Consider the following 27826-nt stretch of genomic DNA (forward strand, 5'->3'; position numbering starts at 1 on the left):
CTGTGAGCTAGGCTGACACCATGGCACTTTAGCCTGGGCAACAGAGTGAGACTCTGTCTCAAAAAGAAAAAAAAAAAAAAAAAAAAGATGAGGCATGTCTAACCTCCCTTCTCATGGCTAGTAACTCAGTTTTAGGGCATCCCCTTGGCCAAGAGGGGGCCATTCAGTCAGGCAGTGGGAGGAAGCCTTAAGATTGTATTTTTTTTTTTTTTTTTTTTTTTGTTGAGACAGAGTCTCACTTTGTTGCCCAGGCTAGAGTGAGTGCCGTGGCGTCAGCCTAGCTCACAGCAACCTCAGACTCCTCGGCTTAAGCGATCCTACTGCCTCAGCCTCCCGAGTAGCTGGGACTACAGGCATGCGCCACTATGCCCGGCTAATTTTTTCTATATAGATTTTTAGTTGTCCATATAATTTCTTTCTATTTTTAGTAGAGACGGGGTCTCGCTCTTGCTCAGGCTGGTCTCGAACTCCTGACCTCAAGCGATCCACCCGCCTCGGCCTCCCAGAGAGCTAGGATTACAGGCGTGAGCCACCGCGCCCGGCCAAGATTGTATTTTAATTGACAATATTCTATTTAATACTTTTCCCCTCAACAATATGCCTTACAATTTCATATTGTTTGTGAAAACATTTTATAATGATATGTATTCCTTTGAAACTAAAACAAATGAGAAAAAAGTTATTTATCATCAGTATTTTTAAAAAATAGAGAATTTCCTCAAATAACAACATAAATAACATGCCTACTCTAGCATACTAAAGCTACCATTTCGTGTCATCTCATGAATAGGATCAGAACCATTAGTATACTAATCACCATCAAGTTGAAATGGTGGTATTCCCTCCCAGAACTTGATCCATCATCTTTATAAAGGAAAGCTATAATCTACATAGCTCTATCATGTTGTGAGCCTATTGTGAAAATACTTCCCAATTAATCCCATTAAAGTGATTACGATCTGAAAAATAATCCAATGTAGGTGTTTTAAAATGTAAAAAAAAGTTTTAAGAAGAAAAAGACACTAAAACTATCTTTCCACCATTAAGATAGTGGTTATCTGTTCCCTTCCAGTAGGGAAGGGACTCCCCATCAAGAGAACATGAGGCACACCTGCAATCCTAGCTCTCTGGGAGGCCAAGGTGTGAGGATCACGTGAGCTCAGGAGTTCCACGCCAGCCTGAGCAAGAGCAAGACTTCATCTCTACTAAAGACAGAAAAAATTAGCATGACGCAGTGGCATGTACCTGTAGTCCCAGCTACTCTGGTGGCATACACAGTGGACCAAACTAGTAAAACAAGTAACAGCTTTGATCAAAAACTCTACCAATGACCCAGACCAAAAAGAACCTTACTCTTTCAGAGATGAAAACTTAGTAAATGAAAATAGCCTGGCCTTTGTAGGTAGGGTGATGTACAAATTGTGCGTCCTCAACTTAATTGTAAGGTATCTGAGGATAGAAATTAATGGTGATGATAATTATAGAGGATTAAGATGAAACAGATTAGACTGGCAAGAAATACCAGGGTTCAGAAGAGACTGTAGATTTGAATGGAGGAGCAATTACTAGGAGGCTTGGGAAAAACAATGCAGAGCTATGACTCTGTATCAAGCTTCCCAAATAATAAATTATATTTAGGAATTACTCAACTGGTAATAGTTTATATTCCCAATTCTCACATTGTGCTAAGAAGCTAACAGAGTAATCACGGAGCACAAGAGAGAAGCACCTAACTTAAGATTGAGGAGTCAGAAAATGTTTCTCAGGAGAAGCAGCCCTATACTGAGATCTGAAGGACCAGCAGATGGAGCTGGTAAAGGCAGGAGGGAACTACTTTTCAAAAATCTAGCAGAAACAAAGAAAGAACAGCAAGTTCCAAAAACTGAGAATATGTCCACATGGCTGAAGCATGCAATATAAGGCAGAGGAAATGAGGGAGCTGAGAGAAACAAACAGCAATAATTTCATAAAGAGCCCTGAAGGTATGTTAAAAAGTTTGAACTTTACCCTAAGAACAATGATGGTTTTTACACAGGGGAGTAATATGACCAGATTTAACATTTTATTAATAGAAAAGTCACTCTAATTTAAATATGCTAAAAGGATTAGAAGGGGGAAGGCTGGAGATAAGCAAATCAGTTAACATGCTCCTGCAGATGGTGGTGGGAAAAATTCCAGAAGAAAATACCATTAATGAACAAAATACAGAACAAGTAATATTCAGAGATAAAAAATTTTCCAGAATTGAGAAAATAAACAAATCCTCAGATTCAGGAAACCTAACAAATTCCAACTAGGATTAAGAAAAAAATAAAAAGAATAAATCTACACCTAAACACATCCCAAAGAAACTACAAAAAGCATGAAAGACAAAGAGAGACTATTAAGAGCAGCTAGAGAGAAAAGACAAATTAACAACAATTCCACTAACAGATCACTTCTTAACAGCAACAACGGAAGCCAGAAGTCAGGGGAATGCTATCTTTAAAATAGCTGAGAAATTCCTAAGAATATAAAGCAAAATAAAACATATGCTCTAAATTGTGTATATAGTAATAATGAGTACTTACCCACTCAGATGGTAAGTCTCTAAATACCACTGCCACTAAAGTGACAGACTTAGGAGAAACTGATAAATATGACCATAGAGGGCAATTTATTACATCTCTCTCAGTAACTAACTGAATAAGCAGAAGAAAAATCAGTAAGAAACACTTAAAATCTGAACACCACAATTAACAGTATGTGTGCACATGAGTACACATGTCAGTTTATGCACATACCACATTTCAGGCTGACGTAACAAAACTATCAAGGTATGGCAGTGGAAAAGTATAAAATTGCTACACTGAAGAGAAAGGTGGTTACAATACAGGTTGGGGAAGTATTGGAGAGTATACAAATGCAGAGATATGGTTAATGCAATAATTGAATGTTGAGGTAATAGAAGACTACAACAGTGAAAGAAATGGAAAATAAGAAATAAAGTATAGGGCCGGGCGCAGTGGCTCACACTCCGGGAGGCCAAGGCAGGAGGATTGCTTGAGCCCAGGAGTTTGAGGTTGCTATGAACTATGATGATGCCACGGCACTGTAGCCCAGGCGACAGAGTGAGACTCTGTCTCAAAAAAAAGAAGAAAGAAAGAAAGAAGAAATCAAGTATAAACAACATTTATATTACTAAACCAGAAAGATAAACTGTCAAATGGAAGCCAGGTGTGGTGGCAATATAACGAAACCCTGTCTCAAAAAAAAAAAACAAAAAAAACCTGTCAAATGATGAAAAACAGTACATACAGCATAATTTCTCTTTATTTAAAAAAAAAAAACCACTGTGTATATGTGTGCATGAATGTGTTTATATAAACAGACATTCAGAATGATACACATCAAACTGTAGAGCTGACAGGTGACATTGGAAGTGTTTGGAGAAAAGAAGAAAGCTATATTTTTATTGTTTGCTTTAATCATTTGTTTTATATTTTGTTTGTTTTCCTTATTTACAATGCACTTGTGTTGCTTTTGTAATATAAATGACATGTAAAATGAAAGATTAAAAAGAAAAGACAAAATAACTTCCTAATAGATAAAATATTCTACCAGTATTTGAGAGACACTACAAAAGGAAACTTAGAAAATAAATTTCTTAATACTCACCAAAACTGAGCAGTATGCTAAAATCATCACCTGCAGAAATTTTACCTTGATAATTTTCTAATCATAAAAATTAAACACATACTTATTAAAATTTATTCAACACAGAGATTATAAGAAAAAATCATTTTACCCCATGTCCCACCTAATTTCCTTAGGGGTAACCACTGTTAACACTTTAATATATATCCTTATGTATCATTTTTAATGTTACACACACAGATCTTGATTTTTTGTTTGTTTTCATAAAAAGAATTTTATATACAATACTTTACATCTTGTTACTCATCAGTACAACTTTTAGATATATTTACCTACAGTTGCAAAAACGCATTTTTCTGTTTTATCTATGTGAAATGGTTTTATTTAGGTTTTTAAAGATACTTTTGTTTCTTCTGAGTGAAAATACAAGATATAAAATTCACTCTAGAACAGCTGGGCTGATAAAAACGATAAAATAGGACCCAGCAACAACCTGGTTACCACAAGCTAACAGTTTTTTCTGTACTGGGTTTTTTGCTGTTTTGTCTTATTTTTACAACACATTTTTCTAAGCTACAAATCTATTATCAAGTCTGTTTAAATCATCAGGAGTCAAACAAAAATAAGCCTAAGTAACCTAAGACACTACATGCTTCCAAGCCAGGCCAAGTCAGTGTCCCTGAGAAATCCCCAGGCTACATGGGCTATCTCCCCAGTTCAGCAGAGGGCTGAGTCAGATTCTGAACCACCGGCCTCAAATAGTACTCACAGAAATTACATAGTGACCTATGAAGTCAACGTCTCCACCTGCATCTCAGGAAATCTTGGTCCTTAAGAGATAATAACCAGGTTTTGTCCAATCTAACTTTTACTATATATAGGACGGGCCTTTCACCAAAGCCCAAGGATAATATCCCACAAATGGTCTTAGTGTATAAGGAAATTATAATAATAAAATCCAATTATCCTAAGATTTACTAACTTACTCTTACCTATCATCTTGTCCCCTAATTCAAAAAAAAAAAAAAAAAAATCTGTTTTCTCACTGGAGCACTATCCTTCAGATAGTTAATTAGTTATAGCTTACTACTTGATCCTTGTCTAGAACCTAATCTAGGTTAAAGAAATTATAATGTATAAAAGAGACTACACTAAGATCCTCTAACAACTATTATCATTACCCACCCTCTTGTGCATCCACCAAAATCCACTACACATATGTGTTGCTTAAATGTACACTGTACTTTTGTTTCTGTTTTGTTTTGTAGAATAGACATGCTCATTCAAAGGCAACAGACAAAATACATTCAGGTTAACAGCATCCTGTCTTCTTCAAAATTCCCTACAGTTCCAACTACTCTTTTTTTTCTCTCTTCAGTCTTCTCCACTGCCAGAAATATGACTGCTTCATGGCTCTAACATAATTAGAAAAAATAAAAATAACATGACATGACCTTGGCAGGCATATACATTTTCATTTAATATGACACAACTTTTTCCCAAAAGTTAACTTTTATCACCAATATTAACTCAAAACTTACTTCTAATTCTTTTATTTTGTCTTCTGCTATTCTCTGTTTCTCTAACAGCTGATTGTGAATTACCTCCTTAGATTGAAGAATAAACCTACAAAACAAAAGAAAGTTGAAAATTAAGCCACATGACCACTGTATTCATCAAAATCAATAGCTTTATACCACAAATATTAAACTAAGAAAACTAAAGGACCTCCTCATTCAGGACAAACAAAATGCACTGTTAAGTTAATGTGACAAACTCAGGAAACCACCATATGTTTTAAACCTTCCTGGCTGAAAAGAAATGATGGCTTAAAAGTAGATTCTGCTTTCTTATTTAAGAAGGGAATCAGGCCAGGTGTGTGGCACCTGCCTGTAGTCCCAGCTATTTAAGAGGCTGAAGTGGGAAGATCACTTGAGCCCAGGAGTTCAAGTCCAGTCTGGGCAACACAGTGAGCAAAATCCAAGTAGATTCACAGATAAAAGAAAAATAATAATAAAGGAATAAAAATCTATCACAGGCTAAGAGAAAAGTCAACATACAAACTATAAAAATCTCCTATAATTTTTATTTTTAAGTTATCTGATTCAATTTTTATCTAGAAATTTTTTTCAACAATATGTGTAAAGTAGAGCTCCCCTCGCTCTTTTTTTTTCTTTCGGTAACAGCAGTAACTCATGACCTTTGAAAGTCACAATCAAGTACTGTGTTAGGATCAATGCATTAGTGTTTATATGATTTCCTCACACAAAAAGCACTGTATAAGCCCTAGTATCTTTTATTATTTCCAGAGTGTATAATACCTCTGAAAAGCTCAAAATATACAAGTGGAAAATTTCAACTTTTTCCATTTTACAGTCAGGCACATTATTTACCACTGATGGGGGGGAAATATGGGGAAGCTTTAAAAATTAACACTGAATCTGTTTTGTGACTTTTTGTTCCTAATTCTTGCTGCAGGGAAAGGAAGAACAAACTTTTGTAGCCTCAAGTCAGTGAACTGAAATATTTCCCTTCCACTGGAACCAACGGAAAAACCCTAATTATTCAAATCTTTTAGGATTGTCTAAGTAGACTAAAATAGATTTCAATTAAAGATTACAATTAATTAAGCAAGCTCTTTCTGCTCTTTGCACTAACTTAGAGTTCAGCACCAAAGAATTAAACACCTTCTCTTAACAAAAAGCCAAACAAGAAAACATATCAAGGTAGCAATATACAGCTTCCTCTGCCAATCCCACAAAAACAACACTGTGCATAGGTGGGTTCTTACCAATAGGGCGTATTATACATAAAAGACAAGTAAAAACAGACAAAAAAGGGCAAATAGCTATGCCCTGACACCTGGGAGGAAACTGCTCTTTCCCCTCTTCTTCATGAATACACCTTGCCACACACATTAACACAATCTGATGAACTTCTCTTTCACTGTACTAAATATTACACTGATTATAATGTGGCCAGCCCAGAGAATTTAACTGATAATCTTTGTCTTCAGTAGTAACTTGATCCTTTGTAAAAACCTTATTCATATATTTACTGGAAAGACAGCCCACATTCATGCAAAATAAAGATTAATTCTAGGTCTTTTACTATAGAACTCTGCATGTCTAAAATGTTCTCTTTTTTGAGACAGGGTCTCACTCTGTTGCCCAGGCTAGAGTGCAATTGCATCATCATAGCTCACTGCAACCTCAAATTCCTGGGCTCAAGGGATCCTCCTGCCTCAGCCTCCTGAGTAGCTAGGACTACAGGCATACACGACCATGCCTGGCTAACTTTTCTATTTTTTGTAGAGACAGTGTCTCACTATGTTGATCAGGCTGGTTTTGAACTCCTGGCCTCTAGCAATCTTCCTGCCTCAGCCTCCCAAAGTGCTGGAATTACAGGCATGAGTCACCATCTCTGGCCTAAAATGTTCTTATTGAGTCTAGCAGACAGGTGCTATTTCTGAAAAAATTGTGGTTTATAGAATATTTTTCTCAGAACTCTTGTGAGTATTTAAGAAGAGTTGTTTTGAACTGTATTAAGTCTCAGTGATACCATAGAAAAAGTATTGTAAAATAGCATCTAAGAGATTACTAAATTATGTCATTACATGTATGATTTTACTAAGTCTTTTAGTCATGGAAATAATTATCAGAGTAAAATATACATTTTTAAATAGCATTGATTCAGCCAATGAGTACTATTCTCAAATAATAGGTCATCAGACATCATGTTTATTAGCATCTGGGAAAATTTCAAAGCTAAGATTAGAGGTCAAGTCATTACTTATGTGGCCTTTATAAATAAAGTATCTGCAGAGATACTAAATCCCTTGAGCAGAAAATAAAATTACTAGAAAGCAAGAACACTCAAAAACAAAAACATGTTTTTCCATGGCCACACATCCCTTGAGGTAGCTATATTGGACTGTGCCAACTTCAAAGGCCAGAGTCCACCAAAGCTGGCCAGCCTAAGCCTAAGGACATCTCAGCCACATACGTTTTAAATAAGGATGAGTGCTGGGTAAATTCAAATGTTTACCTCAAAGAGTAGTTACATAGTCAAAATTCAAACATAAAAACTATGAAAAGGTTGGTTTCGTCCTCAATTTAAAAAATGGCAAAGATAGGTTGTATGGAGATTGGAAAGGGCTCCAAGAAACATATGATTTCTGAAAAAAGTCTTTGGAAAACATCTATTGTTTAAAAAGGCACTGAATTATCAGATGCTATTTTGAAGAGAAAGGATATACCATGATGATGAGTCTTATTATCATAAATATATGTACAGTTTCTCAAAGTAGAGAATCTCGCAGAGATCCTGCCTGTTTATGGAAAGGATTCTGGAGTTCAAAATGTATCACAAAGGAAAAATAAACATGAAGAGGGAAAGTATTCTCCTATGACGAATGATATGTAGGTAATGTGTTTACAATACTCAGGATTATATGCCTGGACTAGAGTTGCTGCTTTGTAAAAGGCCTCTTCTTAAACCTGGAAATCAATGCTATGTGGCTCCACACTGTCCATTCTCTAGGGACTTGGAACCTGCTGTTTTTCTTCCTCGTTTATGTGTAATTATGCCATCTAAAAAACATAATTCTCTGATGGCTTTTGGTTTGTATTATTTGAGAAATATTAGATGCTGTGTTCTGAATTGTCCTGCAGGCCGGTACATGACTTCCACTTTCTTATAACTCAGCATAAGTCAAAAGTGTTGTTCACCTGCCCAAACACAATCTAGGATCAGTGGCAATGTTGTCTTCCAAAATATGGTCACCTAGACATATGCTATTCAGGGACAACAAAATGCTTGTGACGGTGCACTTTGTGTGGGTGGGAAATTTTTACAGGATGTCCGAAAACACATCCTAAAAGCATTTAGGTTTCAGGGCCTCCATAAATTCAGCAGCACAGAAAAGACTGAATAAGAATGAGCCTATCTTGCTTCTTTGCCTTGCTTCACTGGTGATAAAAGCTACTTGCACATCTACACAAAGATCTACATGCAAAAATTTTTACTTCATAATTTTTTAATAAGGAAACAAGTAGAAATAACCTAAATCCCTTGGTGGAAAGCAATTAAAAAATTATGGCACTACCACATTGTGGAATGCTCAGTGAGCTAGACACCTATGTTGTTGGCATAATGAAGAGGAGAAATTCTGAACAGTTCTCCTGATTAAAAAGCAAAAAAAAAAAAAAAAAAAGTTTTTAACATTTTGCTGAGCTAACACAAAGGAAAGATTCCACAAAGGCCCAACATGAAGTGAAACTGGGAATTTAGGAATGTAAGAAAGCAATAAATTGGCTTTTGCCCTGAGAGTTTCTGCTGAATCCTGGTGACCTTAAGCATCCACACTGGCACAGAAACAGGACATAAAACAGGAGATAAAACCAAATCAAGGGGCCAGCCAGGAGTAGCGGCACATGCCTATAGTCTATAGTCTCAATTACTCAGAAGGCTGAGGCAGGAGGATTGCTTGAGCAGCCCAGGAGTTCATGTCCAGCCTGGGCAACAACATAGCAAGACCCCATCTCTTAAAAAAAAAAGAAAGAAAGAAAGAAAGAAAAAGAAAAGGGGCCATCCAAAGTAGGATGCTCTTAGGAGAATCCTCTATTAAAGCCAGGTTCCCAAAGGGTTCCACCATCATTCTAAGGGTGAAGAAATAAACTTACCTCTCGGTAGAGCACAATAAAAGAAGCTTTATCTGTACCTTAGTAGTGAATAGAATGAAAAAACAAAAATCTCCCCAAGAATGTATAACCACAAACTTTTTTTTTTTTTTTTTTTTTTTGAGACAGTCTTGCTCTGTCATCTGGGCTAGAGTGCCATGGCGTCAGCTTAGCTCACAGCAACCTCAAACTCCTGGGCTCAAGCGATTCTCCTGCCTCAGCCTCCTGAGTAGCTGGGACTACAAGCACACAACACCACACCCAGCTAATTTTTCTATTTTTAGTAGAGACAGAGTCTCTCTCTTGCTCAGGCTGGTCTCAAACTCCTGAGCTCAAGCAATCCTCCTGCCTTGGCCTCCCAGAGGGCTAGGATTACAGGCATGAGCCACTGAGCCCAACCCACAAACTCTTAAATGCAACCAACTATATGGCCCAGGAAATCTCAAGCACAGAATTTAATTTAAAGTGCTCCTAGTTAGATGGCGGGCAAAATTCAAGTAAACTGAAAGATACTTAATCAAAACATAAAGAGAAAAAAAGGCATAAAAAATTATAAAACCTGGCACTTTGGGAGGCCAAGGCAGGAGGATCGCTTGAGGTGAGGAGTTCAAGACCAACCTGAGCAAGAGTGAGACCCTGTCTCTACAAAAAAATAGAAAAATCAGCTAGGCATGGCTGCAGACGCCTGTAGTCCCAGCTACTCAGGAGGCTGAGGCAAGAGCATTGCTTGAGCCCAGAAGTTTGAGGTTGCAGTGAGCTATGATGATGCAACTGCACTCTAGCTGGGGCAACAGAGCAAGACCCTGTCTCAAAAAAAAAAAAAAAACTAAACAAAAAAATTGAATACAGCATTAAGACCTAAAAGACAAAATCAAGTGTTCTAATACATGTGTAATTATAGACCCAAAAGGAGAAAAGACAGAGAATGGGGCAGAAAAAGGATCTGAAGAGATAATGAACAAGAATTTTCCAAAGCAACAAAAAACACCAAATCACAGTTCCAAGACACTCATGCAAAACAAATACCAAAACCAAAAAGCTCTAGATATGGCATAATCAAACTACTAAAAACCAAAGATGAAGAAAAAAATCTTGAAGGCAGCCAGAGAAACAAAAATAAGAATTACAGCCAACTCCTTGTCACAAATTATGCAAGGAAGACGATACTGGTGTGACATTTTCAAAGCACGGAAAGAAAAAGGCTATTAACCCAGCAATATATACACAGTGAAATTATCTTCCAAAAATGAAGGAGAAATCCAAACAACAAAAGCTGAGGTGTTTATTCTGGCAAACATACACCATAAGGAAGGTTAAAGGTAGTACTTCCATCAGAAGGAATATGATAACACATGGCAACTTACAAAGAAATGAAAAGCACTGGAAATAGTATAAATTAAGATAAATAGGCATGTCTGTCTTATAATGACAATAAGAAATATCATTCTAAAATACGCTGTCTAAAGAGGGGTTGGCAAACTATGGTTTGCAGACCAATTCACTAATGCTCATTTGTTTATATAATGACAATGACTGCTTTCTCACTACACTGGCAGAGTTAACAGAGAGTTATGATAGAGTATGATATGGCCAGCAAAGCCAAAAATATTTATTATCTGGCCTATTACAAAAAAAGCTTGCCACTCCCCGATCTAAAGCAAAAGCAATAGCAATACATTGTAGGCTTCATAACATATGTAAAATGTATAATGATAAAACAAAAGATGGGAGGGAGGAATTTCACATATATTAATAAAATGTGATATATTTAAAGATAGATTATGATAAATTAAAGACATACATTATAAAACATAGGACAACCACCACATAAAAAAAATTTTAAGAGGAATACCTACTAAGTCAAAAGTAAAGATAAAACAGAACTCAATCCAAAAGGCAGGAAAAGAAGAACAAAGGAATAAGGAATAAACGAAGCCAGGCACAGTGGCTCATGCCTGTAATCCTAGCACCTTGGGAGATGACTCCACTATATGCAGCCAACAAGAAATCTACTTTAAATTAAAAAACCTAAATAGGTTAAAAGTAAAAACATGATCACACCTACTAGGATGGCAATACTCAAAAAGATGTGGTCAAAGAGAATATGGAGAAATTGGAACCCTCATACATTGCTGGCAGGAATGTAAAATGGTACAGCTGCTATGGAAAACATTCTGGCAGTTCCTCAAAAGGTTAAACATAGTTGCCATAAGGCCCAGCAATTCTACTCCAAGGAATACAGCCAATTGAAATGAAAATGTATGTCCACACAAAAACTTGTACACAAATGTTCACAGCAGCACTATTCATAATAGCCAAAAGGTGGAAACAATTCAAATGTTCAACAGATGAACAGATAAACAAAATGTGATATAGTCACACAACAAAATATAATATTTCAACAATTTCAACATTTCAACAATAAAAAGGAATGAATGAAGTACAGGCTACAACTAGATGAACCTTTAAAACATAACATTAAGGGCCGGGCGCGGTGGCTCACGCCTGTAATCCTAGCACTCTAGGAGGCCGAGGCGGGTGGATTGTTTGAGCTCAGGAGTTCGAGACCAGCCTGAGCAAGAGCAAGACCCTGTCTCTACTAAAAATAGAAAGAAATGATTTGGACAGCTAAAAATACATATATTAAAAAAAAAAATTAGCCGGGCATGGTGGCACATGCCTGTAGTCCCAGCTACTCGGGAGGCTGAGGCAGAAGGATTGCTTAAGCCCAGGAGTTTGAGGTTGCTGTGAGCTAGGCTGAAGCCACGGCACTCTAGCCAGGGCAAAAGAGCGAGACTCTGTCTCAAAAAAAAAAAAACAAAAACAAAACATAACATTAAGAAGACACAATCATTTATTGTACCATTCCATTTACATGAAATATCAAGAATACACAAATCTAAGGCCGGGCGCGGTGGCTCATGCCTGTAATCCTAGCACTCTGGGAGGCCGAGGCGGGTGGATCGCTCGAGGTCAGGAGTTTGAGACCAGCCTGAGCAAGAGTGAGACCCCGTCTCTACTAAAAATAGAAAGACATTATATGAACAACTAAAAATCTATATAGAAAAAATTAGCCGGGCATAGTGGCGCATGCCTGTAGTCCCAGCTACTCGGGAGGCTGAGGCAGTAGGATCGCTTAAGCCGAGGAGTCTGAGGTTGCTGTGAGCTAAGCTGACGCCACGGCACTCACCCTAGCCTGGGCAACAAAGTGAGACTCTGTCTCAACAAAAAAAAAAAAAAAAAAAAAAAAGAATACACAAATCTAGAGAAACAGAATGAGGTGTTCCCCAGGGCGAGGGTAAGGAGCAGTAGGCAGTGGGGGAGATTAGAATAACGGCTAATGGAGAATTCTCTTAGGGTTGACAAATATGTTCTAGAATTAGACAGTGGCAATGGTTGCACAACTTTACAAATAGAAAAAACCCATTGAACTGTACACTTTTAAATGGGTAAAATAGTGAATTTTATGTTATGTGAATTTTAATCTAAAAAAATGGCCCAAGGATTTAAATGGACACCTCATCAAAGAAGAGATAAGGATGACAAATAACTAATGTCACAATATTAGTTATTAGGGTAAAACAAATTAAAACCATAATGAGATATCATAAGACACCTATTAGAATGGCCAGAATTAAACAACAACAAAAAGACAATACAAAGTGTTGGTGAGGATACAAGCAGCTAGAACTCTCATACATTTCTGGCTGTTGTGCACACAAAACGGTGCAACCACTTTGCAGAAGAGTTTGGCAGCTTCTTATAATCATTACCATTCTTAATATACCATTCAACTCAGCAATCTCACTCTTAGGTAACTGTGGTGCAATTATATAATGGAAAGCTATTCAGCAATAAAAAGGAACAAACCCCTGATACATGCTGCAATATGAAATCTCAAAAGCATTATGCTAAATCAAAGAAGACAGAAACAGCTACACGTGGTATAATTCTATTTACACAGCATTCTAAAAAAGAAGAACAAGGACCAGGGCTTCTTGAAGAAACGACTGATCATAGGGCTCAGGTAGGGAAAATACAAGATGAACCTGGAGCATTATGCAGTATGAGAAAGTCAGGAAGTAGTCTAAAAACAAAAGGCTAAAAAAAATGAAAAAGCAAACTACAGATGGGAGAAAATATTTGATAAAAGACATGCATCCAAATTATACAAAGAACTCTTAAAACTCGACAATAAGAAAACAAACCACCATATTAAAAAATTGTCTAAAGATCTGAACAGACACTTCACCAAAGATACAGAGATGGCAAATAAGCACATGAAAAGATGCTCAACATCACATGTCACTGGGGAACTGTAAACTAAAACGACAATGATATATACCACTGTTCATCTAGTATAATGGATAAAATCCAAAACACTGAAAACACCAAATGCTCATGAAAATACAAAACAATAGAAACTCTCATTTATTACTGGTGGGAATGCAAAAATGGTACAGCCCACTTTGGAAGCCAGTTTGGCAGGTTCTTACAAAGCTAAACATATAACCAAGAACATGTGCACACAAAAATCTACATGAATATTATAGCAGCTTTACTCATAACTGCCAAAAGTTGGAAGCAACCCAAATATCCTTCAATAGGCAAATGGATAAACAAACTGTGGTACACCCATACAATGGAATATAAATCAACAATAAAAAGAAAGAAACTTCTAGTACTCAGGGAGGCCGAGGCGGGAGGATCACTTGAGGTCAGGAGTTTGAGACCAGCCTCAAGAGTGAGACCCCGTCTCTACTAAAAATAGAAAGAAATTAGCTGGGCAACTAAAAAAAATAGAAAAAATTAGCCAGGCGTGGTGGCACACTCCAGTAGCCCCAGCTACTCAGGAGGCTGAGGCAGGAGGATCCCCTCGGCACAGGAATTTGAGGTTGCTGTGAGCTATGACGCTGCCACGGCACTCTACCCAGGCAACAGAGCAAGACTCTGAAAAAAAAAAAAAAAAAATAAGCCAGCCTGAGCAAGAGCGAGACCCTGTCTCTACTAAAAATAGAAAGAAATGATTTGGACAGGTAAAATATATATATAAAAAAAAAATTAGCCGGGCATGGTGGTGCATGCCTGTAGTCCCAGCTACTTGGGAGGCTGAAGCAGTAGGATTGCTTGAGCCCAGGAGTTTGAGGTTGCTGTGAGCTAGGCTGATGCCATGGCACTCTAGCCTGGGCAACAGAGCGAGACTCTGTCTCAAAAAAAAAAAAAAAGAAAGAAAGAAAGAAAGAAATGAACTATCAACGCACAAAAAGACAGGGGAGCCAGGAGCAGTGGCATGCACCTGTAGTTCCCCCAGCTACACAGGAGGCTGAGGTGGAGAATTGCTGGAGTTCAAGGCCAGCCTGGGCAACACAGCAAGACCTTGTCTCTTAAGAAAAAAGACAGTAACCTTAAAGGCATATTGCTAAGTGAAAGAAGCTACTATGAAAGGCTACATACTGCACCATTACAACTATCACCTGCACTATGTCCAGCATTTAATGGTCATTTCTACTTGCATATCCCAAATTAAACTCGTTTTATCAACCCACACCAACATTCCCTACAAGCATTTTCACAATCTCAACATCAGCTTCTATCAATGATATCACCACATGCCCACTCACCTAAGTCCCAAAATTGAAGGTACCCCCTTACCCCCTACATTCCCAATTTATCACTTTCTCTCATAATGACCCTCTACCTCTCCATTCTACTTCCACCACCTTAATATATGCCCTTATTACTGCACTCCTGAATTACTTCCAGAGCTTCCTACCTGTTTGTACTCCCTGATTGAACTCTATCTAATTCATTCTAACTGTATCAACAGTTTTCATGTAGCTAGCCCTCAATTACTTACTGGTCATTGTAATGATTGTGTGTTGACGACTTTAGCAGACACTACTAATTAGCTACCCAATATCTGTTTCCTTTTCTTTGTGGATAGAGTCCCAATTTTGTTTGGGTACCCTCCACTTCCCCAGGTAACTTAAGAATCCTAGGCAGAATCCTGATTGGCCTTACCCAAACATGACAATTCCATTTCCCAAGATTTAAGCCCACACAATTGGCTCGGTTTTTGTCATGAAATGTGAGGACCATTAGAAGACTTATGGGAAAGATTTCTTTGTTCCTTCAAAAGTGACACCAGAAAAGATGGTACTTTTCTAACTCTGGATATTGACATGTCTGAATGAAATCCTTGGAACTCCTGCAGCCAACCTGAAGATAAAGCTGGCAAACCCAGAGAGAAGGACAGAGGCAAGAGTACTGAAATAAGTGGCAATGAAGCCAGTATACAGTCCCTGAGGAGGCCTGACAGACACAACATGGGTTAATCTCTCAGAAGCAGTATACTGTGCAAGAAGCCACACAAAGAAGTACATATTATAATGACTCCATTTATGTAATACATTTATATGAAGTTCTAAAATAGGAAAAATTAAATCTACAGTAACAGAAATCAGATTAATAGCTGCCTGGAGCCGGGACTGAGGGAGGGGAGGATTGACTTGGTAGAATCAAGAAGGAACTTTTTGGGATGATGCAAATGTTCTTATACCATAATTAGGGTGATGATTACATTTGTCAAAATTCACCCAACTGTACTCCCAAAATGAGTGCATTTCACTGTATATGTTACACCTCAGTAATGTTGATTTAAGAAAGACAATTAGTACTATGGTACACCAGATGATGAGAGGTGCCATGGAGAAAAATAAAGCCAATGAGAGGCAAATAAATGAGGGTGTGGGTATGTGCATAATTTTAAGTAGGATGGTCATGAAAGGCCTCACTGCCTTTTTATTAATGACCTGAAAGAAGAGAAGGAGTAAGCCATGGAGATATCTGGAAGAAGGCTTCAGGAAGGGAGACCATTGTTGATCTTGGTCTTTTTCACTGATGAAGTGGGAAGTCATCTGAAGATTTTGACTAGACTTATGTTTTAAAAGGATCACTCTGGCTGATCAGTTGAAAACAGGCCATAAAGTTGTAAGGACAAAAGCAAGGAGTCCAGTTAGGAAGCAATTGCTATAATCCAATGGTAGCTTAGACCAGGGCAGTGGTTAGAAGTGTTCAGATTCTGGACAAATTTAAAGATAGTGTCAACAGTATTTGCTAACAAATTGAATGTAAGACTGAAAGAGAAGAACCAAAGATGACTCCAAGATGACTCCAAGATCTGGAAGAACTGGAAGGATGGAAAAGCCATTTACTGAAATGAAGACTGAGGGAGGCAATGGTTTATTTACAAAAAACAAGAATTTTATTTTGGCCAAGGTAATTTTGAGATGCCTATTAGACCATCAAATGGAGATGTAGAGTAGGTAATTGGACGTGCAACTTTGGAGTTCAGGGAAGGGGTCTAAGCTAAAGAGAAATATGTAGGAGTTGTCAGTATATAAAAAGGCATTTAAAAAGATAAGCCTGGATGAGATCATTAAGAGACTAAGTATGTATAGACAAGAGAAGAGAAAAAAATCCAAGGGCTAAGCCCAAGGTCAATCTAGTATTTACAAATGTGACAGAAAAGAAATAGTAAAGGAGACTGAGAAGGAATGGCCAGTGAGGTCGGAGGAAAACCAAGAGGCGGTATCCTGAAAGCCAAGCGAAGAAAGTGCTTCAAGGAAGAAAGAGCAACTGGACTAAATACTACTGATAGGTCAGAAAAGATGAGGATGAGAACTCACTGGAATTATTAGAGAAACATTGTCCCTTCTGTAATCCAATCCCATATAAATGTCCTTTGCTCTACATGAGTGACACACACTGCTAAGTTCAATTCGTAATAATTAAAAATCACTCTCTATTTTTAAATCAAAACTGCTACTCCTGAAATGGAAGCAGTAGTATGTGAATCTATTTTAAACATGATGTTTATTTTGGGTTACTATTTGGTATTCTAAGTATCTGGTAAATAATCATCTCTGATGTTTACCACTTTTACTCTGGCCTCATCAAACCCCAAACAATTCCACATATAAGCACTGAGCTATTCTACAACTTTTTCCCAAGATGTGATCTTTATTTTACTAGTAGACTGAAATACAACATTGGGTAAAATATAACAACTGGACAGTAAAAGATTAACATCCAATGAGCATTGAAGGACACGTACAGAAGAGAAAACAACTGGTACAAAAGCAGAAAGTCACAGAGAAATATAAATATACTTTGGCACAAATGCAAAAGTCTCAGTCAGACACACACATACAGGATGCATATTGTGGTCCAAATCTTTTTACTCTGAGCCAACATAAAAGGTTGGGCTTAGGGCAGTCATGCTCTTATCTATTTAAGGATACATTTTTAATACTAGGCTCCTGTTGCTGTGCAAATTTTGATATCAGAACATTTCAAGTCCTCTTCAAAACCAAAAGAATAGTGTCTTCCAAGTAATCTGGTCCATTTCAAGGTAATAGATCTTCCTCAAAACAAGAGTTGGTAATAGGAGTTTCTGGGCAGGACAAGGAGACAACATTCTCCCAGACATGTCCATTTAAATTTAAATTCTAAAAATAAAATGAGCATACACTCTCCACAAAAGCATAGGCACTAATGGTGCATTTAACACACTACAATCCTAATTACTCCATCAGGGTAAAAAATATTTGCAGTTCACAGCAATTCCTGATATAAGAAAGAAAGAAAGAAAAGAATACCATACTAGTAAGTCTACTAATAATTACCAAGTACGTGTTCATATATTAATATATGGACTGACTCTCACCTTTTAGGTCAATATTTTTCTGAGCTCCTTTTTGGATATTTCATTAAGATTATGTTCATAAACATGAACATTTCAGTCCTCGCTCTCAGATTAGATAGCAAGTTGTTCCCAAATTTGCCACTATGAGATAAATGGCAGCTAAACTCAGAAAATTATTGGTATAGCTTAAAACTGACTGTTTTCTTTTCGGAGAAATTCAGCTCGTTAAGTCAGTTATAGCACACAATTCCTCAGCGACAAAGTAACACAATTCAAGATTGCTGCTACCTTTATTTTTATTTACATAGGAGCAGCAAGTAAATGGCACTTTGCACTCTTCCCCCAATTAAATACATTGATTCTTGGTTATTATCAATGAGGATACGCTGTAGTATCCTGTTGTGCTGTTAAATAACTGCTATTTTCACACAACAAAGGCAGATTTTACTTAATCCTTTGTTTAAAAACAGCCATATCTTTTGATGTCAGGAATGCAGAAGTAAAGTCCTCCAAGTAACTAAATGAATCAATTACATTTATGTTTTTTAAACATGTTCAAAGCCTAAAATAAGTAACCCCATAACAAGGACACGTTAAATAAAAATCTTATTTTAGCATGTTTGTACTCTCCAAGATAACAGACTTTTTCTCCCTTTTTTGAACAACAGACTTCTAATTAGCACAACATTTTCAAAATTTATTTCCTGTGTTGCAGTGAGAATGTTTGGATTCTGGAGGATATGGGAGGGGAAGAAGGGAAAGAATTATTAAAAAGTACTTGTCTGCAGAAGAAACATGACTATGTAATTCTTACGCACATGTTTGTTAACTTCCCTGGCATAAAAACAGTGATGTCATTCTAGACAGCAAAGTTATAATGAACACCAAGTTTTTAAATCATTGACAATTTAAGGAAATTAAGAATATTACTCAAAAATCTCCTCTCCCAAGAGCACTACATCTATGGAAGAGAAGAGTGTGCCCATCTGGGGTTACATACATATGTGACATCAACAAAACTGAAGTCATTTTTCCTTGCACAACAGGAAAAGTTGTTGTTTTTCTCCCTTAGAACTCTGGGCAATGAAAGCCATGACTTTAAATGGCTCTGTATAAAAACACAAGAAGGGTGGGTCATATTCTATTAGTAAAAGGAGCTGAATACCAAGAACTTCTCTTCCTTCTAAGTAAAATTGAAAAAAAAAAAAAATCTCTTCTTACCTTTGACAATTATTTTATCTTTGCTTCATTTTCTCTACTCTAAAATACAGATTAGTATCTTAAAGAGTATAAAAAAGGAATTTGTAAATTTGTTTTGCAATGCAGCTCTTAAAAGTAATCTCACACATTATTTTACTTTTTTTCATCTTACAGTATGCACTAAACAAAATATCTAAACTTGATTCTGGTGAAAGCAACAATATAAACTATTTTTGCTACAGTATCAACAGTGTTTATGAACAATATCAAGAATATTTACTACACCAAAATTTTTATTTCCTAATCTTACTTTGCCACTGAAGGAATAAAATATAGGAAGACTATATCTTCAGTTTTAAAATTACCTCGAATTGACTGGAAGACCAATTCTACAGCTACAGGAAATTGCAAAATAGTTGCAAAACTTGAAGCACCATGACCATATCCCTTTCAATTAATATTTAAATAACTAAACTTAGAGAAACTGCAAATATTTCATTCTGCCTTTACTGAATGGCATGATTCAAATTACAGGTCAACATCCAAACTAACAAATAAGATCAAAACAAAACCAACATAAATTTTAAACAAAGGGCATTTCAACCAAGCTGTCACGAAGAGTTCAGATTTCTGTATCCCAATTAGTTGAAAATTTCTTAACTATTTAGATTTTTTAAAATTTGTTACCCATCAGGAATACACCTACTGTTTTACTTTCTACCTGTGCTGCTTTTATCTTAACTTTTATGCTTCTGGATCTTTCAGCCATTAGAGATCAACCGTTAAATTACTTCAACAAGTAGAAATAGCAACACTGCTCCCAAACAGCAATTTCTGCATTGCTAGACACTTATCTAGTTGGCAGATTTATACCATTGTTCATTCTTAGTTCCTGAAATGTAAAAAAATACCCACAGAATGGTAGCATACCTCTAAATTAGTTTAAATATGCTACAAAGTTATTTTTAGTTAGGTTCAAGTTTTTTAAAGGCACTAATCATTCTTCTCAAAGGCTAATCTACTCAAGTTCCTTCTATATTAGAAAAATAAAAAGCTCATTTGTCTCTTTTGGAAAGAAGAAATATTATTTAAGATCAAGCAAAAAGCATATTAGTATAATAGACCTGACATCAAATCAGGGTCAGGATCATACCTATTGTTAATAAGTTTTACGTTTATTCTAATCATGGTCTTTTCAAACACTAGCATGGTTAAATGTCATTCATGTGCATTTTCAAATGTAATTCTTATTTTAAAAATACTCTTATGCTTTACTATGCAAAGTAAAAAGAAAACTCCCACAAGCAATTATAAACTGATTCTTATGCATGAAAAAAAATACAAGAAATGTCACATAACATTTATTTGAGATCTGTCCATTCCCCCTATGCATGCTAGAAAGATGCAAAGACAAACACTTCCAAATATTCAGACAGATCATTCCACAGTTGTAACTTTCATCATAGTTCTCAAAGCAGTATGGTGAGGTCAGCTCACAAACAGCTTAAGTAGCAAAACTAGAAATTGGTGGTAGTAGTATCAGGCTACATAACAGCCTCTCCAAAGAATATGAAGTAAGAGAACTAAAATGTGCTGGCAACATGCCAAAAGACTGGATGGAATATAGCTTTGAACATGGAATACTCAGAGCTTACAGTATATAGCAATTCACCATCACATACCCGGTAGCTTGACTTTCCTTGTTTTAATCCAAAAATAGCCACGTATAAGAGGTACTTAACACCACCAAATTGCTCCACAGTTATGAGCTGAAAGGCATCTGGACTTGCAATGATTTAACTAAATACATACCCTAAAAAGAAAAATCTAATTTTCATTCTATGTGAAGATGAGGAAGGTAAAATAGATACAGTTATACTGATACTATTCTGCATAGAACAGCCTTTATTCCCCAAGGATTACACTACTCTCAGCATAATTCTAAAGGTTTGAGCTTTCTATATGGTCAGTTCGGACTGAGTATCCCTGCAACTGGCTGGCATTCAGAATTAGTCAACTTCTGCAATAGAGTCAATAAAGAATTTTGTCAGATCAAAGGACACAATTTTGGTCAGAAACAATTTCTTTGATCTTAGTCAAAATGTTATTTTTATAATTTAATCTTGACTGAATCATACATTAAAATACAATAATGAACTCTAATTCTTAAGTCTCTGGCACTTTCTATTTTTTCTAAAGAACCAAAAGAAAATGCAGTTATTTGTTATTTTAGGCAAGAGAAAGAATCAGATTAAGTTCAAATCAACACACATTTATTTAACACCTATTTTGTGCCAGACATTATACTGAGAAATGAGGAAACAAAGATATACATGTATATGGTCCCACAGAGCTGACAATCTTGCTGGGGAGACTGACCCATTTAAAACACACCTACACACTCAACATGCTCTACTGTTTGTAGGAATAAAAACCCTGGTAGCACCAAGGAAAGAGTGAATGAGTCTGACCCAGGGACTGGAAAAATCTTCAGAGGCAAAGTAAGATTTTAGCTGTCTTGAAGGTTGAGAATTTCACAAGGGAAAGAGGGACACTGCCAGCCAAGGACAGATGAACGAAAGCAAAAAGGCACAAAAATACGGCGTGTGTCAGGAAATCCTATGTGGCAAGGGTCAGGATAATAATTTCTGGTACATGTGCTACTACTTCTCTACCCCCACCCTGTGACAGACATCACTAATCAATTAAAGCATGTTTAAAGCCCATATGAAACCTCAAAATTATTTTCACCAGATAACACATAACCAGTAAAAGGAGGGAAGTCCATTAGATGAAATGTGCATGCTATCCTGAGACTGGAAAAAGAAAGTGGTGGAATCTGAGGCTAGAAGGGTAAATTAAGAGCAGATTATGAATAACCTAAAATGCTAGGCCAAGCAGTTTAGATTTTATCCTTGTACAACAAAGGATGAACAAAGGATTTTATGAAGAATACTGATGGGACCAATTCTGGCAATGTGTGAAGAATGGATTTGAACAGACAGAAGGAAAGCAAGAAAAAAAGAACAGTTAAGAAGCTATTATATTAGTAAGAGTCCAGGCACAAACAATGAGGCCTTAATTTCAGCAATGGAAAAATCTATAGCAGGTTCTAAAACAAAAATAGAGTTTGGGATTTTCTAATCTGTGGTTTTCAAACAAAAATTTGAGGAAAATTTGTATTCTAATCAAAATTCCCAATACTCGAAAAGGAAAAGACAAGACAAATTAAGGTAAACACTAGAATTAAAGAAGTGAATCACAATGATACCCAAAATTACTCAAGACTATAAATTCAGAAATAGATATTTCAGGTTTAGCATCAAGAAAGAGAACATCCTCATGACCAGACTAATACTCAGCAAGTCTTTTCTTCCTCTCAGGGCACTAATACTCTAGCAAACAACAAACGCTATTCACCTTACATGCCCCTACAATACAGGGCCAAACGCACACTCCCAGTGAGATGCAGAAAGCACAAAAGTCAAACTTAAAACCAAAGTTTGAAATCATGTAGGAGCCCAACTTTATCTAAACATTTAAAACTACACATTTCTTTTAAGAAATTCCTCGTGTGGAATACAACCTATCTGTAACACTTTGGATAGTATATAAAAAAAGCAACTCTCCTATCACTTCTGCAGAACATTTAATAAATGCAATTATCCTAATTAAAAATAAGAACTGCATTGTAGCTCAAAAGGCCAAAGATAGTGAAAGAGTTTTTCTATTTTGAAAAAGAGATTCTTTAGCTGCTGCAAACAAAGGCTAGTGTAGTGATGTGAAATCCAAGTACAACATGTTAATAGGCAGGCTAGAAAAGCCAGCATTACTGTTTTAAGACTTAAGGATATTCACATTAAGGATAAAATTATCCTGTAGTGAATGCCAACAATGTACTTCATACTACATAGACACATACTCAAGGCTTCCACTTTGTTCTCATCCTAATTCTTTTGCGTCCCAGTAACAAACTCTCAAACTGGGATTCTCATCCTCTTAAAACAAGCTAAAATGAAAAATATGAACTTGGAGATAAAATTAGTAATATCTTTCATTCTGAGAAAGCAAATCAGATGAACAGTTTACCATAATCTCTCTCTTATCCAGAAAGATATAGTTGGTCATGTGCACAGTCTACTTCTCATGATGTCAGTCCAAAGCCATTATTAAATTTTACATGTTATGCTTCTTTCAAATCAATCACAAAACAAGTCATCCCAAGACTGAGGTCAAATTCCATTCTAACTAAAAGAACTCCAAATTTGAAGTAATGATCCACTTACTAAGTAATATTCAAAGATCAAATTCCAGAGAAACCTTCCTCTCGTACCTCCCCCCACTTAAAAAAAATCAGTCTTCTACTTTAGCTCACTGTAATGGAATGTGACCTGTACTTAAGGGCTTTTCCATTCTTTTTTTTTTCTGCTTAGAGAATAGGAAGCAGACCTATTCTCTCTCACAAGGATAATGTTTTTTAAAAGAAAAAAAGTGAAATGTAGATGGTTAATTGTATAATAATAATTAAAACAAACAAAAAGTAAACAGGTTTACTAGATTTCTCACATACTGAGTTGTCCTCCTATCAGAATAATATATGACACTTAGAATGAGTGTATTTAAATGACAATTGAATCTTTATTTTTATTTTACAACACTGGTCAGACATCTAAAAGAGTTATGATTTGTATCACCCCTAAAACATTAGGTAGGGAAGATGAGGTTAAAACCATGCCTACTTAAATAAATCTTCACATACAATACAAATTATAAACATCCTCGCATGACAAATCATATTTTTATCATTGAAGTTACATCCTTAAGTAGAGAGAAGGGAGAAGTATTTAAGAAATGCACTTCAAAGTCTAAAAGTAAACATTTATATCTGAGATTCAGTTCCTCATTTTTTAAAAAAGAAGGTATTTGACTAGATGATCTTTAAAATTATTTCTATGATACTTTAACTCAAGTTTTAAAATGAACAAATTCTGATTTAATTCAGACAAAAGAGCTACCAAGATAATCTCATTAAGGATATATTTTACTTACATTCTTCCTACACCTTCGTACATGTTAGTTTCATCTACCAAAGTCATAATCTCTGTATCTGTAAGATGTGCATGCTTTTTTGTTCTGTTTAGCTGTTCAATCTGTATGTCTGCAAGCTTCACCTTCTGTTGAGTGTCAATAACTTTGGCTTGAAGCTCTGTGAAGGCCTAATAAAAACAAGTCCATGATTTAGTAGGTAAAACATTTTACAGTAAACATTTAAGTCAAATCCAAATATATTAAAACAAAACATGCTAACCAGAGACAAAGTTGTGAAATTTACCAAAGCAAACATCAATAAGTCAATACAATTGTAAATGATCAAGTCACTATGCTAAATATTGAATTTCCTATGTCCTCAGAAGATGCAATCAATTTGAAGCAAAACAAATGCACATTAAGAACCATATCAAGTAGCAAGTACTCAAGAAGTAATAAGAGCAATAAATGCAATAGTCAAGAGATGAAACCCAGAGATTCAAAACAAGAAACATAAAAGTAACAACTCACTACATTTATATCACACAACTAGTTTTCAAAGCACTTTCCCACATGAATTTGAAATATTAACATGGGACTATTAATATGAGAACATTAATAAGGGATATAATAATAAATATCTCATTTACTCCTCTCAATAATCCTATGAGTTAGGGATGGCAGTTTCATCATCCACAATTTACTATTGTAATTAACTAAATGAGTTAAGAGATAAAAGTAGCTTGCCCAGGGTTGAGCAATTATTAGGTGGAAAGGCAAGTACTTTAATCCATTTCTTCTGACACCTTAGGTCAGAAATCTTTCCATTCTACTGTTTACAGTAATATTCACAATAAAAGTTTTTTTGGACAAAGACCAAAAAGAGAAAGAGAGGGAGAGAGAGAGAGAGAGATGAAGAGCACTGGCAGAAGAAATGCATCATGATCTTCATCCACAAATACCAGGCCAAATTTGACCCTCATGTACATTTACTTAAGATAAACACAGTTCTTGGGTACTCTTGTTGAAGTGCCTGGAATGACTTTCACATGCTCTCAAATTTATGCCTTAATAACAACATTTGTGACTGTAATACATAACAAAGGCTACTATATAACTTTTATTCTAACTTTGTTCTCACCTACCAGTGAGGTTTCAAAAGATTTACTTTGACGAAGAGGTGCCTGAAATTTCCTACTAGTTTCCACCCAAAAAAAAAAGACTTTGTTTGTGAAGACATTAGAAGATAAAACCTTTAAACAAATTTCTTTTTTTATTTAATTCATTTGGTTGTCAAAACTATTCAAGTCTGTAATCATTTTCTTAGTTTGCATTCATTGTCCACTTGTTTCTTAGCAACAAATTCAAACAGTACTGGGAGGTAAGTTCCTCCACAGCTGCAGTCTTGTTAGCTTTCACTAAACCCTGACCTCAGTTTGAACTTTTAATACAAAAAAAGGTAAATTTTTAGAATGCACAATTTTGTTTTGAAATGTAAAATTCCAGGTATTGATTGCTCTGTACAATTTGCTAAGGAACGAGTATATTGTTAAAGCTAAGATATTACAGCATTAGCAAGCACCTCGTAAGGGCTAAATTTACAAGTTCCAAGACACAAACACATAATATCCTCAGGGTAATAACAAATAGCTTCACTTATTAGGAAAAACTATTTCAGCTGTCCTGTTTCTCATGCACAGGTTGACCCGAGGCGGTCTTAAGATGTTCTCACCTTAAGAACCTAAAGTAGTGGTCAAAAAAGTGTGAAGACAGAGAATATCGGATTCTAATGTCAACTTCTGACTGAGTCTTTTCTGGAAAAGTATTATAGATTTAAACTAGATGAAACCTAGGATCCTTTCCAATCCGCCCCACCCCATCCCCCAAAGCATATGGTTTTGGGTATTAGTGGTTTTAGGATCATGATCATTCTCAGGTGGGAAAAATCCTTCTGAGTAACGACACATTTATAAGCACCTGTTTGAACAAGGAGCAATTCAATTCCACCTGATACCAATTTCATTTGGAAAACTTTACAGACTTTCTTTTGACAAGCGTTCCAAAAAGGGAGGAACAGTGGGCCAAAGCCCTCAAATAACATTACTGTAACAAAAGACGTCTGACTTTCTAAACTGTAGATACGGAGAACGTTCAAGGTATGGGATAGAATAAATAACCTAAAAACAAAGGTTGGACTTGGAGTTTTCCAAAGCAAATGAGGAGGCAGAATAACATGCCTCAGCTCAGGCAAGGGGTCCGAAGAGGCTTCAGTTTGAAACGCTCTCTTCAGTTCTTACTATGAAACTGAGACCCTGAAGGCTACAAAAGCAAAGAAATGACTCTAGAGCTCAGAAAGAAGGGACAGGCCCGCAGACTTACCCGACACAGCCCAAATGGCTCCAATTCTGCAAGAGCCGCTCGCCCCGCAACCCCTGCTTAAGGAGGCCTGGTCTGGCTTTAGGACTCTGGGAAGCCATTCCCTCGTCCCTTGGAGCCTCTTTGTTTCTGCAAGACTCGAGCCTCACTCGATACTCTTTTCCACAGCCCCCCAGACCTCCAACGAGAAGCCTCTGCCTGCTCAAGACCCTCTTTTACCTTTTTCAACTCCAGATCCACGGGGGCCGCCATCTTGATGCACTCTATGCGCCTGCGCGGTGGGAGATGGCCTGAAAGAGGTGGGGGAAGGGCGCGCCTCGATTTGAGCACTGGCCTTTCTTCTGCGCCTGCGCAGGAGTCATAGTCGCAACGCCCCTCCCCGCCGCCGCCCCCTCCCGCCCCCTTGCCCCCCTTGCCCCCCGCCGACCCCCGCCCCGCTTCGCTCCGCTTGGTCTTGCGGGTCATCTTTGAAATATTCGGGTTTCCAATTCAGTCCGTCTTTGCCATGTGACGGATCAGGTCTAGCTTGCTCCTTCACATCTTCCAGACACGGTCCAACGCTCAGATTTCATATGTGGCTTTTAAGTAATTTGACAAATAGCTTAGTTTGTGCTGCTAAATTGAGATGTATGTAGATGAGGTCAAACGCTTATTAGTCGTTCAGTGCTTCATCCAGTCCTGTGCCGTCAGGGGTGAGCGAGGATAGGTCCCGAACCTCAGGCTTGCCAGTATGGAGAAAACCACTAGAAAATTCTACTGCATGTTCCCCGAAGACCATGAGAGGTCAAATAATTTTGTTTAAAAAGAGCAAACAAACAGGTTTTCCGGGTCTCATCCCAAACTTTCTTACTTAGAATCTTTGAGAGTGGGGCCTTGAAAATTTGCACTTTTGCACACTTCCTAGTGACCTGATGATGCAAGTATCTGATGGACCACATTTCGAGAATCTCGGCTGTACAAGGTCCTGGCGTTTGAACCAGAAGGATTGATAATAATTGACTTTTGGAAATGGAAAAAATGGTTGTTTTACCTACTCTAAGAACTGTTAGGTAAAAGGGCAGGGAATTTGGAACTAGAAAGCTCTAGATTCAAGGCTTGGTCTACCTTCAGCCTAAGTATGGTTCCATTTACAAGCTGTGTGGCTTTGAGCAAGTCACTTATTCTTTTTTTTTTTTTTTTTTTTTTAACTTCACTTCCC

General features: G+C 36.8%; 1 protein-coding gene across 1 annotated transcript in view; it reads right to left on the reverse strand.

The window, feature by feature from the left end:
- Positions 1-26899, reverse strand: part of PFDN1 (prefoldin subunit 1) — a 52327-nt gene extending 25428 nt beyond the window's left edge. Inside the window, exons 1-3 of the mRNA XM_069484108.1 lie at positions 26848-26899; positions 24274-24440; positions 5178-5262 (exon numbers count right to left, since the gene is read on the reverse strand). Of these exons, the coding sequence (XP_069340209.1) occupies positions 5178-5262; positions 24274-24440; positions 26848-26880 (285 nt within the window). The 5' untranslated portion in view covers positions 26881-26899. The remainder of the gene's footprint in view (positions 1-5177; positions 5263-24273; positions 24441-26847) is intronic.
- Between the last annotated feature and the right edge of the window lie 927 nt (positions 26900-27826).

This window comes from Eulemur rufifrons, chromosome 10, assembly GCF_041146395.1.
Source record: "Eulemur rufifrons isolate Redbay chromosome 10, OSU_ERuf_1, whole genome shotgun sequence".
Classification (NCBI taxonomy): Eukaryota; Metazoa; Chordata; class Mammalia; order Primates; family Lemuridae; genus Eulemur; species Eulemur rufifrons.